The 16195-nt window shown below is 39.7% G+C and overlaps 1 protein-coding gene across 1 annotated transcript; it reads left to right on the plus strand.

The window, feature by feature from the left end:
• Positions 1-231: 231 nt before the first annotated feature.
• Positions 232-474, plus strand: LOC147453318 (uncharacterized). The gene has a single exon (XM_086519150.1). The coding sequence runs from the start codon at positions 232-234 to the stop codon at positions 472-474; it is 243 nt and encodes an 80-aa protein (XP_086375276.1).
• The last annotated feature ends 15721 nt before the right edge of the window (positions 475-16195 follow it).

Consider the following 16195-nt stretch of genomic DNA (forward strand, 5'->3'; position numbering starts at 1 on the left):
AGCAATCGCTAGCAAGAAGCAGGGTTCTAGTTTTGGAACTGCAACATCTGTGGGTGCGTCATGCAAAAGGTCTGCACATGGAAACGATGACTGATCCTTTAGTCGAGGAGTTGACGCGGGTAAGTAGTGGGGGGAAAAGTCAATGAACATGTGACAAGTTCACTCCTCATGCTACTCACAACTTTACTTGCCGATGTCCCCTATAGTGTAATTGCACTGGCCTTGCGCAGAATGATGGTTATAAACGCCACCAGGTTCGAGTTCATCATCAAAGTCAAGCTTCAGGCTCCCGAATCCGAGGTTGATTCCGAGATTGAATGTGTAATTGCAGTGGTGGTTGAGTTGGGCATCACTGTTGAAATGGCGGGAACAATAATGCAACGTGTCTTGCCAACTGTCGTTGCCAGCCGCCACTCGGCCATTGCCGAAGCGCTGGAAATTCTGTTGTCCCCTGCTACCGTGGCAAAGGACTGAAGGAACTTCACATAATCTCGAAACAGTTTCAGTGGGCATGACAAAGAGCAGCAACAGATGCTGTGCCAGATGATTATTAGTCCAGCTCTCTCTCTCTCTCTCTCTCTCTCTCTCTCTCTCTCTCTCTCTCTCTCTCTCTCTCTCTCTCTCTCTCTCTCTCTCTCTCTCTCTCTCTCTCTCTCTCTCTCTCTCTCTCTCTCTCTCGCTCGCTCATTGCAAGATTCCATATAACCAAGAGCCAGCCAAGACTGCGATCGACAGTATAATGCAGGGCTTAGGAAACAAGGGTAGCATAACTACTTTTATTAATAACAAGTACAGGCAAGCAATATATTTTGGTCTATTGAGAACTTGAAACTCGCAGTGCAGCTAAGACTGAGAATTAGGCTCGTCATGTCATGATTAGTTGCCTCATCACCTGCACCAAGCCGAAAGAAAGCAGGACAAGCAAGAACACCAGCACAAGAAACACTTCGAGTGCATCGCTCGCAAGCGAAAAGAAACCAGGACCAACAGTCAAAATCAACACCAGCATAGCACAAGCAAATCAACAATTATCGGCATACATAAGCGTACACAAAACCGTTCAGAAAGCAGGGAAACAAACCTCGGGAGAAGTCCATGCTCTCACCACCGCTAGGCGAGGAATTTCTTGCACTCCCTTCACCTCCACCAGCAATACCAGCATCCGATGCCATGATAATAAAGGATCCAGATACTTTAAGAGAAACATACAACCCTTTAACCAATCCACAGCAGATGCTCGACAAATTTCAACTGCTCACGACCAACAGCAACCTCTTCAACAGAATTCGGCAAAAGAAAACGTTCGTTCACATATGGTAACTCAAGTGACCTTAAATTTGGAATTCCAGTAGGGGCAGCACATAGAAACTGGATAGCGAAAAGTGAATCTTCCGCCAAATAGTGATAGCTCAAGGCTTAAACATCGAAGCAAAGATCAACACTTCCTGGCATATTTTGAAAAGCAGGACACACAGAATCTTCCAGTAGATAGATACATCAAAATCTCAAGCAGTAAAAAAGACTTGAGACTTGTTGCTACATCTACAAAAGACTTGCTGGCATATTTAGAAAAGACATCCTGGCATATTTACAGAGGCAGGACAGAGAGAATTTTCCACTAGATAGATAGCTCAAAAGCACGAACAGTAAAAGAAAGTTGAGAACTCCTGCTACATGTACAAAACGAGGACACAGCATAATGACGATCGGCTGAGACAGGGGCTTCTTACGACACAACGTTTTTCTCATCTTTTATACAAGCTACAATGAGCATCTGGATTAATATATTCTAAGCATTCCATCCCAACACGTGCCCTTAAGCACAAAGAATGAAAACGAACACCATTCAGCACCTGAGGCCACACTTGTTGACACCATTGAATGCAGGCGCCCCTAAAATCACACCGATCCACAACCTCGAAAAGCATCTAGACAGCGCCCACCTTCAGCATTGAACACATAGCACTGCCGTGTGAAAGACCCGCACCACTGCACACGTCCTTTGGCAGGAGCAGCACGAAAACACATGTACTTGCTACGCGCCACCTTCACGGGAGGACGACACCTCCTACACGCGTCGCCTTCTCTACTAGGAGTAGGGCAAAAACCGACGGGACCTGCCAAGAGCAGGCCGCAGCAGGAAAAGACGTCGCAGGTTGTCTCAAACAACCTTTAGTGAACCTAGGGCCACGTGGCGCTCATCTAGTGAATATATCGAATGGCCAAAAAATTGCAACAACTTTGCAGCCCAAACCCTATGGCCTTTCCCAGGCCAAAAAGAGTAGCTGAAGTCCGGGAAAAAAGAAAGGCAAGACTTAACACTAGAATGGTAATAGGACACTTTTATGTGTCCTGTTAAGTGACCATTTTTCTTGAATTATTTGAAGAGTATGAAAATGAATTTCTAGGTGCTATATATTCACAAAATTGCCTCGTGAGCTAAAAAAAACTTAGCATTTTTTTTGGAGTATCGATCTCACCATTAACCTTACTCTTGCACAACATTTTTGAACCTAAACTGTGTGAAAAAACGGGTCCTGTTTTTGGCTTTTTTTCCAATTTTTGGCAACTATACCACTCTAAACTTCATGTTTGTGAGGTTTAGATGGCTAGAGGTTAGGCCTTCATAGTTCTCAACATGTTTTGATGCTTGTAGGGAGAGCTAAGTGTTAAAATTGAAAGTTATGACCAATTTACAAGAATTGCATAATCCTGTTTTTTGGCCAAAATTAGCACTTTTATGAATTTTTTGGTGGCTTTCTTGATATCCAAATTCAATTTTGATTGTGTAAGTGTAATGTATAACATAAATCTAATCTTCCTTGAGTTTTGGGGGACCTAATATGCTATATAGCATACTATATGATGATGGTTGAGTTTTTTGATTGCTGAAGAATACGATACATTTTATGGTAGCAAGTATAACTTTCTCAATATTGCTAGTTTCTTAGGCCAATTGTGTGTATTTTGTAGGTAGTAACCATATCTAATCATAGACTACAAACTTGGCTAGATATTGAGTAGTTTCTATGGGTTTCGAGAGGTCATAATGCTAAACCCAGTTTTTTCATGTTTGCTGTATTTAGCACTTTATCATTGCCCCCAAGGTTCCAATTGTAAGAGATCCATTATCCTTTTGACATGCTCCATGGCTCCTTTTGAATCCAAAGGCCCAAAGGGAACTAAGAAAAGATGTATATAGTATCTGTATTGAGCGTGACTATAGAAACTTTGATGATAGGTCCGTAGAATGGCAAAAATGCAACTTTTTTGTACCTGTTTTTTTTGCCCACAAAGAAATTAGTGAGGTAAAAGCAACCATATGTTTTGGTCACCAACCCATTGAAGTTAACGAGGCATTTTATCTCATGTCCTACAAAAATCCCCACTCTTATTTATATGTAATCAACCATAAGAAATTGTTGTTTTGGGCAAAATGCGCTGGTCCATCAACTTTGGAGGATAGTAGTGACCAAGGGATGAGAAAAATTACAAGTTTCTCATTTTTTCCATATGTAGTATTTATTGAACTATATGTTGAGCTCTATAAGTAGCACGATCTCCATATATAGAACCTGGGTCCCCTCTATATATACATCATCTGTGTGAGTATTCTACACACTTTGGGGATTGCATATCATGGTGTCATCTCTCTCTCTCCCTCTCTCTCTCTCTCTCTCTCTCTCTCTCTCTCTCTCTCTCTCTCTCTCTCTCTCTCTCTCTCTCTCGCGTCTACATGCACTCTCTCCGTCCCGATAAACATGGTATCAGAGCCGACCTTCCAAGGCAGCGTTTGATGTGCAAACATCCAAGGCAAGACTCGGTGTCGTGATGAAACTGCATGACACGACAATCAAATGTGGTGCGCAACACAAGGATAAAGATAAGTCATGTTATCTCTCAAAGTTTTTTCTTTCTATATAGTTGTCTTGTAGTCGTATGCAAAAGGTGCTATGCTTGTCGTGAGGCTGTAAGACACCTACGAGCATTGTGGGCATGAAGTTGCAAGGTTGCAGCCTGTTGTAGTGCAGGTCGGCTTCACAATAACGTTTCTATATTTATAGCACAACTTATTATATTAGGACTGTAGCGCAGGTTGCAGCATGTTATTAGATCTATTATAGGTGTAGTCTATGCTTTATGCGGTGTCTGGCGATGTTAAATACCGCCTGACCTGTGTTTTGTGAAGCTTTTGCAGCGGTGCCTCGCTACGGCTACGACCGCCGGTCCCAGCCGGAGACATATATTAAGAACATATCGCCACAAGAGACAACCCTAGAAGCGAATGGCACTACTGCCTCTACACAGAGCCTCCGAAGTTCTATGCCTGGGCTTTTGATGCTATAAATAGCATGATGAGATAGGCCAGCTTAGAATAGCTTTGTGATTCTTAAAACAATGTGGTTGTTGTTGAAGCTGTGACCGATTCCGGAATTTATGCGGGTCTGTGAGGCGAGCAGAAGTCAAACAAGCCTATCCTTATATTGTGTGAGTTGATTCTAACTTCGCGTTAGGGCGGCGTCACGCTCTTTTCAGCCTAATTTATAAAAGCACCACGTCAAATTGAACTTGACCTCCTATGGGCTCTGAAAAAGTGAATAATCATAATAAAGAAGCAAGAACATCGCAAATATGAGGTATGTAGGCACATCTCCGCAATGACGTACAAAAAGCAAGCTCATAGGCTGGATTGGAATGCCATCAAAGCAACGAGCGGCCGCAAGCCTACGATATTATTTTAGTGTTGCATATCCTTGTGACTAATTGACACCACTTCTATCAGGTGGGAGCAATGCAGCAATTATTAAAGCAATGTATTTGAAGTTGAAGGAGAATACGAGTAGCAAGTCAACAGGTGCGCAACTTTTAGCAGTGGCAAGCCTTCATTGGCACCCTTGTGAGCCCTCATTTCTACGATCAAAAATTTTCTCCCCTCAGCTTACGTATGTCTCTACACCACAGCATGTCATGTTTGCATACCCTATTTTTAGCACCAACCCCCAATTTTTCACTTTGTTATAAGCTAAAATAGAGTCCTTTGAGATTTTTCTCACATAAGTTTTCTCGTAGGTCTTAGACTTCTACTTTGATAGTGTTTTTCCACATTTCATAAGCATGTGGATGTTTTGAAGATGTCGGTTGATCAAAGTACTCTAAATGGTGCCTAAAGCAATCAATATAGTTATGAGAACTTGGGAAACTTGAGCAGATTGGTCATCGTTCCCTTGACAAATAGGTGCTATAGAACATTGATGGGTGCAATTCATTTGAACCTTGGAGGTGCACCTCAAGGGCCTGCATGCACCGGAAAAAACAGAAACCACGAAAGACCTTACTGAGGTATGGATTGTAGAGTTGCCTTATGGACAGGGTCCTCGAAATTTGCTTTGATATGAGTTTCAATTTGTGTTATAGTATTTACATGCAGACATACTCAAGTATACATTGTTTTATGTAAGGTCCTTGACTCATTAGGTCGCAGCCTGGATGTGATGGCTGAAGACATCATTGTGGATAGTTTACGTCTAAGGTCTTGATGGGGACTAAGATGTAAATTGCAATTGGAATCAATACAAGATTAGACACCCATAGGCATCTAGGACATTGACCAGTGTGGTCTTTGAGTGATGTGACGCTGGTGGTAACATTGTGTGTATGGATAATCAAAGAGCATGTTTGCATGATCTCAGCGTCTGTTTAGGTGATGTCAGCCCATGGCCGTTTATTGAGTAAGTTGGTCTCTACTACTCTCATGAGAGTAACGTCTAGCTCCCATGGCTTTGACATCAATGGTGATGAGGAATTTTTTGTTTATTTATGAGTAAGTTGGTCTTGGTACTGACTGTAGGCTCTGCGATAAGTTTGTGAGAAGAGGTTGCAGTTTGCAATTAATATGGTTTCTTTCATTATATTTTGACTGAAATTACAGACTGAGATTTGATTGAACAGGCCCTTGAAAATCATGTAGACAAAAAATTGTAGGGGTTACGTTCTTAAGGCTCTTGTGTCATATGTGAGGCTTATATTTCTAGTTGGACTTTATGGATTTGTAAACCATAGAATTCCTTTCATTATTCCTTTGATTGATATTGTAGAATTAGATTGACTGAATAGGCCCTTAAAAATCACGTGAAAAAAAATTGTTGGACCGGGTTATGTTCTTAGAGCTCTTATGATGTACATGAGGCTTATGTTTCTATGTGGATTTTGTGTCATATTTTATCACTGAATTCATTCAACAGAGACGAATTGTATACTAGCTGACTTTGATCCCATGGAATAGTTTGCCCATGGATTTTGATATTAGTGCTTCATATGATGATTTGATAGATGATGTGTTGAATATTTTAAGTTCAATTTATGATGCTCCAAGGATTTGAGCATTAGTGCTTGGTATGATGGTCTACTAGACATTGTGTTGAATATTTTAACTTCAATTTTTAATGCTCACATAGTGACATGACCAATATTAGAGAGTTTGGTGCTCTATCACTCGTAAAGAAGTTCATATAGTTTACAATGAATTATTACTAAAATTCATTATGGAGTAATTTACTTGATTTTGTGCCTTGATGATCATTCTATAGAGTTGAATGCATCATCTTGCCACCTGTACACTTATTGTTATGGAAATCACTTATGAATATCATCGAACATCATCATCGTCATGCCATTATTATGCCCATTGTTATGAATATCGTCTCGGTCATCGTCATCGTCATCCTTACTATGGTGATTTTTATGAATATCTTCTCGAACATCATCTTGTGTCATGTATTTATGTGTTATCTGATCGTGATGCCATCTTTGTTATGGCCATTGTCTTGAATATCATCTTAGACATCGTCATCCTCATGTCATCATTACTATCATTGTTATGAATATCGTTGTAGACATTATTAATCGTGATTCCATCACTGTTGTGGCCATTGTTATGAATATCGTCTCGGACATCGTCATTGTCATTCCATCAGTGTTATGGCCATTGTTATGAATATCGTCTCGGACATCGTCATCGTCATGCCATCATTACTATGCTGATTGTTAAGAATATCTTCTTGGAAATTATCTTGTGTCATGCATTTGTGTGGACACATACATTCTTATTTCTTTTTACATACATATGTGCTATCTGATCATCATGAAATCATTGTTATGGCAATTCTTATGAATATCATCTCGGACATCGTCATTGTTGTGGCCATTTTCTTTAATATCGTCGCAGACATTATCCAATCAGCATGGCATCATTGTTATGAATATCGTCTTGGACATCGTCATCGTCATACCATCATTACTATGGTCATTGTTATAAATACCTGCTTGGACATCATCTTGTGTCATGTGTTTATGTGCACACATATGTGCTATCTGATCATCATGGAATCATTTTTTTGGCAATTCTTATGAATATCATCTCGGACATCGTCATCGTCATGCCATCATTGTTGTGGCCATTTTCTTGAATATCGTCGCGGACATTATCCAATCAACATGGCATCATTGTTATGGTCATTGTTATGAATATCGTCTTGGACATCGTCATCGTCATACCATCATTACTATGGTCATTGTTATAAATACCTGCTTGGACATCATCTTGTGTCATGTGTTTATGTGCACACATACATTATTATTTTTTTATACAGACATATGTGTAGACAAACATTCTTATTTTTTTATACATACATATGTGCTATATGATCGTCATGCCATCGTTATCATGGCTATGGCTTCAATATCATCTTGGACATCGTCATCCTCATGTCATCATATGGAGATCATCTCGTTATATATACATATGTGTGCACATATACTCTTATTTTGTTATACATGCATATGTGTTATCTGATTGCCATGTCATCATTATTGTGGCCATTTTCTTGAATATTGTATGGATCTCATCTCATGTCATATATGTATTTATGTACTATCCATTGTTATGTTATCAAAAGGACAACATTGCAAACCGTCTCTTATATATGTCATTTTGACTGTGATTATTTTCATTGACATTGCTAAGATTTTCTTGATTGTATTTCTTGAGTTTATGATTATTGCAGGTATGACCCAAAGTTAAAGTTTATCAAGAAATTTTTGGTGAAGAGATTATGGCATAATCAAGAAGTCTATGAAGACATTTTTGGTGAGCAGATGTTGGCAGTCTACACAAAGATATCTCTCTCTTGAGTTTTTTAAGGCCATTGTTGTACTTGATGGGAGTGATGTAGCTCCTGATAAGCATTCTTTGTAAATTCAATGATGTTTTTAATATAACGGTGGGTGTATATAGAGCTGTGGGTTTTTCCCTTGAACCCCCAATGGTTTTTTCATCCACAGTTAGGGACCCTTATTTGAGTGGGGGTGTTGAGCTCTATAAGTAGCACGAGCTCCATATATAGAACCTGGGTCCCCTCTATATATACATCATCTGTGTGAGTATTCTACACACTTTGGGGATTGCATATCATGGTGTCATCTCTCTCTCTCTCTCTCTCTCTCTCTCTCTCTCTCTCTCTCTCTCTCTCTCTCTCTCTCTCTCTCTCTCTCTCTCTCTCTCTCTCTCTCTCTCTCTCTCTCGCGTCTACATGCACTCTCTCCATCCCGATAAACACTATAAGCTCATGAAAGGATTTTTCAAAATGAGTGGATCTACTATGGTTTTGGAATTTTTTTCCAAAACCCTGAAAGGACACTTTTATGTCCTGTTAGGTTACCATTCTAGTGTTAGCACTCAAGAGAGTATTTGGGGAAAAAAAGAAGGATGTGAAACCACTAAGGCAAGCAAATAGCAAAGTTAGCAAATTCATCGTGGCCATGAAGGCTTCTTGTTTGGAAAAGAAAGGGTTAAGCATTTTTTTCCAGGAGGAAACAAACTTTTCTCAAAAAAAGGAAGAAAGGGAAAAGTTATAAGCCCTGGTCATCTTGTGTTGATTGAGTCTGGTGATGTATTCCATGGCTCCGTATGAGCATGGAGAGTATTGTAATTTTTTGAGTTTAATTCAATTTACTCACTGATTGTGAGTTTTGTATTAAAAAAAAAAAAAGGGATGAAAGGAAAAGTTATAAGAGAGCAACAAAAGTTATATTCATCGTGCCGTTGCCCCTTTGGAAGCAAAAAAAAGAAGGGTTTTTTTTTGGCTTTGGGAAAAAGGAAAAAGGAAGGGTTTTTTTGGAAAGAACGAGGTGAGCTTTTTCATGAGCTTCTTCTTTGGCTCTATCAAGGGTGAAGCAAGTCCAAGGAGGGTCTGTTGGAGTAAGGGATTCCAGGTGATGAGAGCTTGAGAGAAAGGAGCTCAAGTGTGTGCCTGCGTGTCTTGACAATCAAGGTAAGAGGAGGAAAGTTCGATTCCCAATGACGACACCAACGAGGGTTTCCATGATCACCTTTTTGTGCCCGTTGTTATGGATGTGCCGACAAGACTGTTTGTAATAGATTGTTCTAAGAAAATAAAAGCGAGGATTGCCCACATTTTTGGTGTCATTTCACCTTCCCCCCTTTGTTCTATTGCTCTTGTGCTTGTGTCTACAGTGTGAGGTGTGTGTTTAGGCAAGTGTGCCCCATTGAATTGGCGGTGTCTTGTGGCAAAGAGAGAGAAAGAGGATTTGGGTGTGCGTGGGAAGCAGTGAAGTGTTCCATACGGTGTTATGTGTTCGATTGTGATCTTACATAGTGTGAGAGGTGTGCAGGTGGTGATGGTCTACTAGAAGGGAAGAGTATTTTTAAGGTCAATCCCAGTGGATTGGGGTGCTATGTTTACCTTGAGTTGTAGAGAGGCAAATTGTTTGTGTTCTAGGTGTGTACCCTCTTCCCCCTACCCATCACGATGAGCGATATCCAGAACTGTGGCTTTGTTTTTAACATGTTGATCCATTGTGGGTCCATGCACGTGGACTTTGAAGCTCTTTGCCGCATACAGTGGACATTTAAATGTAGGGTGGGTGACACCTACACGCTTCACATGTGTCCATCTCCCTTCTCCCAGTTGTTGAGAGAGAGAGAGAGAGAGAGAGAGAGAGAGAGAGAGAGAGAGAGAGAGAGAGTACAGAGATAGAACCCCAAAGTGTGTAGAATACACATATGAGATGATGTATATAGAGAGGGGACCTAGGTGCCATATATAGAGAATCCATATATTGAGTAGCTTCACATATAAGCTCAACACCCCCGCTCAAATAAGGTCCCTAACTGTGGATTAAAAAACCCTTGGGGGATCAAGGGAAAAACCCACAGCTCTATATACACCCACCATTATATTATAAAAATCATTGAATATACAAATGTTACATCACTCCTTTTACAATGAATATTTTATGAGGAGCTACATCACTCCTTTTACAATGAATGTTTTATGAGGAGTTACATTACTCCTATCCTATCAAATACAAAGGTTCAATAAAGAGGTGTAAAGGCTATCGATTAGCTCGTAATCCGAAGTGTCTCCGTAAATCTTCTGTGTAGCTTGTCATCAATATCGTATCACCAAACATGTCTTCATGTTGTCATCAATATGGCATCACCAAACATGTCTTCATAAATCTTTTATTGTCACCAAGTTTGTCTTCATGAAATCAATTCTTTGGTCAATCCTACATAGATCATAGACTCAAAAAACATAGTCATGAAAATTATTAGCATCGTTAGTGAAATAATCACGTTCACAATGCCATAAGAGATAGTTCGTGACGCCACTCTTTTGACAACATATATACACACGACAACATATGGTACATAAAGAATGAACGTAAAAGTACAAGATGCGTGATTACGTGATACAAATGACATGTGTATATACTACATAAAACGACATTTATCAACGTAGTGATATCAATGAGTATCATCAAAGTATTAACAAAATATCATCATTGTATCAATAAAAATGAATAAATCATCATGGTATCAACGAAAAGCATCATAGAATAATCATTGTATCAACGAAACAACATCATGCTATCCCCGAGAATAACCATGGTATCAACGAAATAACATCATGATATCACCGAGAATAATCATTGTATCAACGAAACAACATCATGGTATCACCGAGAATAACATTGTTATCAACAAAACAATATCATGGTATCACCGAGAATAACCATGGTATCAAGGAAACAACATCATGGTATCACCGAGAATAACCATGGAATCAACGAAATATCATCATGGCATCACTGAGAATAATCATGGTATCAACGAAAATCACCATGACCAAAGTATTAACAAAACATCATCATGGTACCATCAAAATCACTATGGTATCAACGAGATATGAGAATCAATGAACGAGTATATCATATGACAAAAGATCATGTACCAACAGTAGCTCGATAGAATTTGGACGATCATCAACGGCTCGACTGAATCGGAACGATATGTAACTGGCTTCTGCAGCAAAGTTATATCAGTAACAAATATATGATTGATGAAGAGAAAATATAATTGAGAAGTTTTCAATTATGAGGAAAATCAAAAGTCAAAAGTAATTTTTTGCTTTTCAAACATATTCGCAGTCCGAGAACGGTAACCCAAAATCAGTGCAGAATTTAGAGAAACTTTCTTCTGCAAAGTTGTACACCACATCGATTCCGATGGCTAAGCGAATAGTTTCTGCAAAATCATTTTCAATTAGGAGAAAAATCAAAAAAAAAAAGAAAGTTGCTTTTCAGGCATGTACGCATTCCGCAAACGATAACTCAAAATCAGTGCAGAATTTGAAAAAAAACTCTTCTGCAAAGTTATAGACTTCATCGATTTCAGTGCCTTCGCAGGCTGTTTCTGCAAAATCGTTCTCAATTAGGAGAAAATTTGAAAATAAAAAACGAAAGTTGCTTTTCAGACATGTGCGCAGTCCGCCAACGATAACTCAAAATCGGTGCAAAATTTGGAAAAAATTTCTTCTGCAAAGTTGTAGACCACATCAATTCCAGTGCCTCGTACGAGCTGTTTCTGAAAAAAAAATTCAATTAGGAGATAAATAAAAAACAAAAAACGGAAGTTGCTCTTCGAGTATGTATGCAGTCCGCGAACGATAACTCAAAATCTGTGTAGAATTTGAAAAAAAATTCTTCTGCAAAGTTGTAGACCACATCGATTCCGATGCTTTGAGAGGCTAGTTTTTGCAAAATCATTTTCTATCAGGAGAAAAATCAAAAACAAAAAGCGAAGTTGCTTTTCAAGCATGTACGCAGTCTGCGAACAATAACTCAAAATCCGTGCAGAATTTGAAAAAACATTCTTCTACAAAGTTGAAGACCACATCGATTCCGGAGCCTCGAGAGGGTAGTTTCTACAAAATCGTTTTAAATCAAGAGAAATTTTGAAAACAAAAAATGAAAGTTGCTTTTTGGACATGTACACAGTCCGGGAACGATAACTCAAAATTGGTCCAGAATTTGAAAAGACTTTCTGCTGCATAGTTGTAGACCACATCGATTCCGGTGCCCTGCATGGGTAGTTTTTGCAATATCTTTTTCAATCAAGAGAAAAATTGAAAACAAAAACGTTTTGCTCTGATACCATGGAGAGAGAGAGAGAGAGAGAGAGAGAGAGAGAGAGCATAGAAATATTACCCCAAAGTGTGTAGAATACACACATGAGATGATGTATATATAGAATGGACCTGTGTACCATATATAGAGAAGCCATATATTGAGTAGCTTCACATATAAGCTCAACACCAGTTGTGGAGCATGTATATTGAAGATTGTAGGTTCTGGTAAACGATGCAATACAAGGGGGAGCTGAGAGTGATCCTGAGCGGGAGTGGCACTATAAGAAGACTCCAATCTAATGGTAGCTCTTGGCTCTTTGGTAGCATCAGAAGAGCTGTCTTGCACTCTCTTTTTCGCTTTGCTGCTCTTTCCAGCTTCTCCTTGCTCTTGAGCTTAGTATACAACTACTGCACAAGTTGTATGCGAGTAGCTATCGCCTGGCAAATTAATGATTTCTAGAATTTTTAGATCCTGAAAAATCTTTGCGCTCTATCCAATAGACTACTTGACCATGTTCAATAATGAACTTGGTGTCATTAGAGATATGTCAAAATCAGGGGCATAAATACGAGCTGGAGCTGCTCAAATACAGACTTTGCTAAGGCCTCAATGAACTGGTAATAATTCTTCGAAGTAGAGGAGTTTAGGAAATGACCACACTCAAGCTCTGACTTGTAATGAAAGTGTCGTATTATAACTTGGAAGGCAAACTTTCGTTGATGTTTTGCCAACTTGGTGTCCGCCAGATCTGCAAGATATAATAGTAATACATAAACGTTTTAAGAGGAGAGGATAAACTATCAAAATCATGTCATGGCTCTAAACCATAAACAACTAACATAATTTATAGCAAACAACAATACAATATGATTGCAAATCATACATTGTACAATAGAGACAGGACACACAAAGAGAGAGATATAGAGAGGTGAACATGCCAGGAGTGTGAGGGACTCTCATTACAAGAACTGGACCGTGTTATGTGCATTACAGAATACATGTAAATGATCGAAGTGTACATGTGAACAATGCCGCTTGTGTGAGGTACGCTCAGGACAAGTCTGGACATTGTTGTAATGTTGATTGATAGTTTAATCATCTAATCCCTGATGAAGTGTGTGAAATGCACAACACAACCATCAACAAGCAGTTTAACAATCTAATATTGTGGTCAAACATTGTACGTATTTACATCCAAGACAACACCAAGTCCTCTAGTGATGAGAGGCATATCTATGGATTAGAAAGCACAACGGCAAGGCGTGTCATGCTAAGATAAAGAGGGCATAGGTATGCATGTCTCCACTCTTAGGTGGATGATTGTAACCCTCATATTTCTATGTAGTACAAATGATTATGTGACTTAATATAATCCCTAATAAGTGTGTTGAACTCACAACACAAACATCAGCGGACAGCTTAACAATCTTAGATGCAGGCCAAATATTGTATGTATCTATATCCAAGACAACACAGTCATCTATTGGTGAACAATGACGTGTCTTTGGAGTTTGAAGCAGAAGAGAAAATAGTGCGTCACACATAGATAAAGAGGGCATGAACTATGCATCTCTCCACTCTCTGTTTGACAAGCAGAACTCTTGCGTTTATACGTGGTATAAACGATAATGTGACATGATCTAAAATTGAGAAACCTTTAGGTCACTCTGAAGTGAGAGGTGTAGTATCATGCCTACTGCACTCAACGAGTTGACCACTAAATTCTAACTTAGCTCTATGGTCAATATATACTACTGCACCACATGAGTGAGAATTTAAGTATGTCCTAAAACCCTTCCTTGTAGTGATCCAAGTGGCTGAACAGCACGAGAAAATCGACTAGATTCTACTCAATTCTGGAGTCAGCTGGCACCACAAAGTGGCCTATAATCTGCAATCCAACTTTGTGGTTAGAGAAAAACTACTACACCAGATGAGTCTGGCACAACACAGAAGAACAAGTTAGTACACATAAACAAGTTTAAAATTATACCTCAATAGTCTCTATCCATCGATGAATGTATTGTAGGTCTCTAACTAGGCAATCTCAACTTCTAGCAAATCAGCACAAGCAGTCATTGGGCTCAATCAAAACCGATGACTGACTTTATATAAGTAGTTTTTTCAATCAAAATATATTTTGATCAAAATATCATTTGATCAAAAATAAAAAATGCTTTTGTTCGATGATTATTTGGGATTTTGGTGTATAATGACGTTTTATATAATTATTTTTACTATATGGGTGTATAAATGCAGCCCTCATCCATCGCATCAACTTTGCAATGGAACCACAACGAAACATGCTTTTTATCCTAGGAATAATAGGGAAATGCCACAACACTTTAGCTGGCACTGTCTAGCCAACTGCATCTTGTTTGTAGCGCATTGCTCCGCACTTAGGACACGATAGACAATCTGCGAATTCATTGCGAAAACGAATCCAATCATTTAGACATGCATGAATCTTGTTGTAGTCCAAGCCAACTGAGGTCAAAAGTTGCTTTGCGTCTGGCCTAGAGGGGGGCATTTCATTGCCAGCCGGGAGAAGTTGCTCCCGCAATAACCTGTTTAAGCCACATTAAATTAAAAAGCTCTCCAAGCACATCACCGTTGCAATCGGAAAATCTCTTTTGTAAATTACGTACCTAAACAAAGCAGTGACGCTTGCATCTGACCACCCGTACACTGACTGAAGATTCAAAAACGCCAGACAAGTACGAAGCACAGATATTTTGGCGCCTTCATAGATTGGCTGACGTGCCAACTTCCTCAACATGTCTTCAGGAGATAGGCGCACGACTTCTGGTGCTGCTTCGTTCGCGTTCTCCTCGCTTGTCTGGAAGAAGGCATCCAGCATCTCCTCCATGCCGTCGTCTTCTGTCTGTAAGCCCATTTTTGCTTCCATCCGTGGCTCTATATTGGTCGGACCTTCACGCATAATCTTTTTCCTCTCTCTCTCAGATGTAGGTGCTATGTCGCGGAAATCAATGCCCGTTCCGTAGGAGTCGTATCGCAGATTCTGTACGGTTTCTCTAGCAAACTCTCCGTACTTGTGCACATGCTCATTACATATCCTACGCTTGTGCAGGATTTGATACTTGCAGAGCGTGCACGAGCATGCAATCTTTTCCTCCATGTTAGTTGATGACGTTTCCATCTAAAATGATTATGAATGTTGTTTTAATATATATATATATATACTCCTCACAATGTAAACTACCTCGCATTCTCTAGTCTTGCCCAATCTCCGTACACCTCGGTCCAGAGGTGTACGGAGATCAGGACCACCAGGTCAAAATCTCGTCTTTATTGGTCAAATCCTATATGGGTAGACACATACGTGCACTCCCAGGTGTACATGGCAATGCATGTAGCAGACAAAACCCCTTTGCCTCTTTTAGTTCCATAGTTTCTTCTCTGTCTACGAACCCACCTGCCTCCATTCCAAGGTAGCCTGTCAGAGAAAGCTTTCCAATGCCGCACTTGATGAAAGCACAAGCCATGGAAGTTCTCAGCCCAATGAAAGTTTTCTACCTGATTGTAAACCGGACGGGGTCTCCATGTCCAAGCCAGAAGATAATGTGGAGATGGATGAGCAACTTGAGAAAGATTCAGAAGCCTTGCATGGTTCTTGCTCAAAAAAGCGATCTCGATCTCTCTTTCTCTCTCGATCTCACTCTCGCTATCTCTCTTTCTCTCT

Source organism: Adiantum capillus-veneris, chromosome 8 (genome assembly GCF_014529385.1).
Source record: "Adiantum capillus-veneris isolate H3 chromosome 8, ASM1452938v2, whole genome shotgun sequence".
In the NCBI taxonomy this organism is placed as follows: domain Eukaryota; kingdom Viridiplantae; phylum Streptophyta; class Polypodiopsida; order Polypodiales; family Pteridaceae; genus Adiantum; species Adiantum capillus-veneris.

Coding starts and splice junctions, on each gene's coding strand:
- LOC147453318 (XM_086519150.1), top strand. CDS start 232: ATGATGGTTATAAACGCCACCAGGTTCGAGTTCATCATCAAAGTCAAG.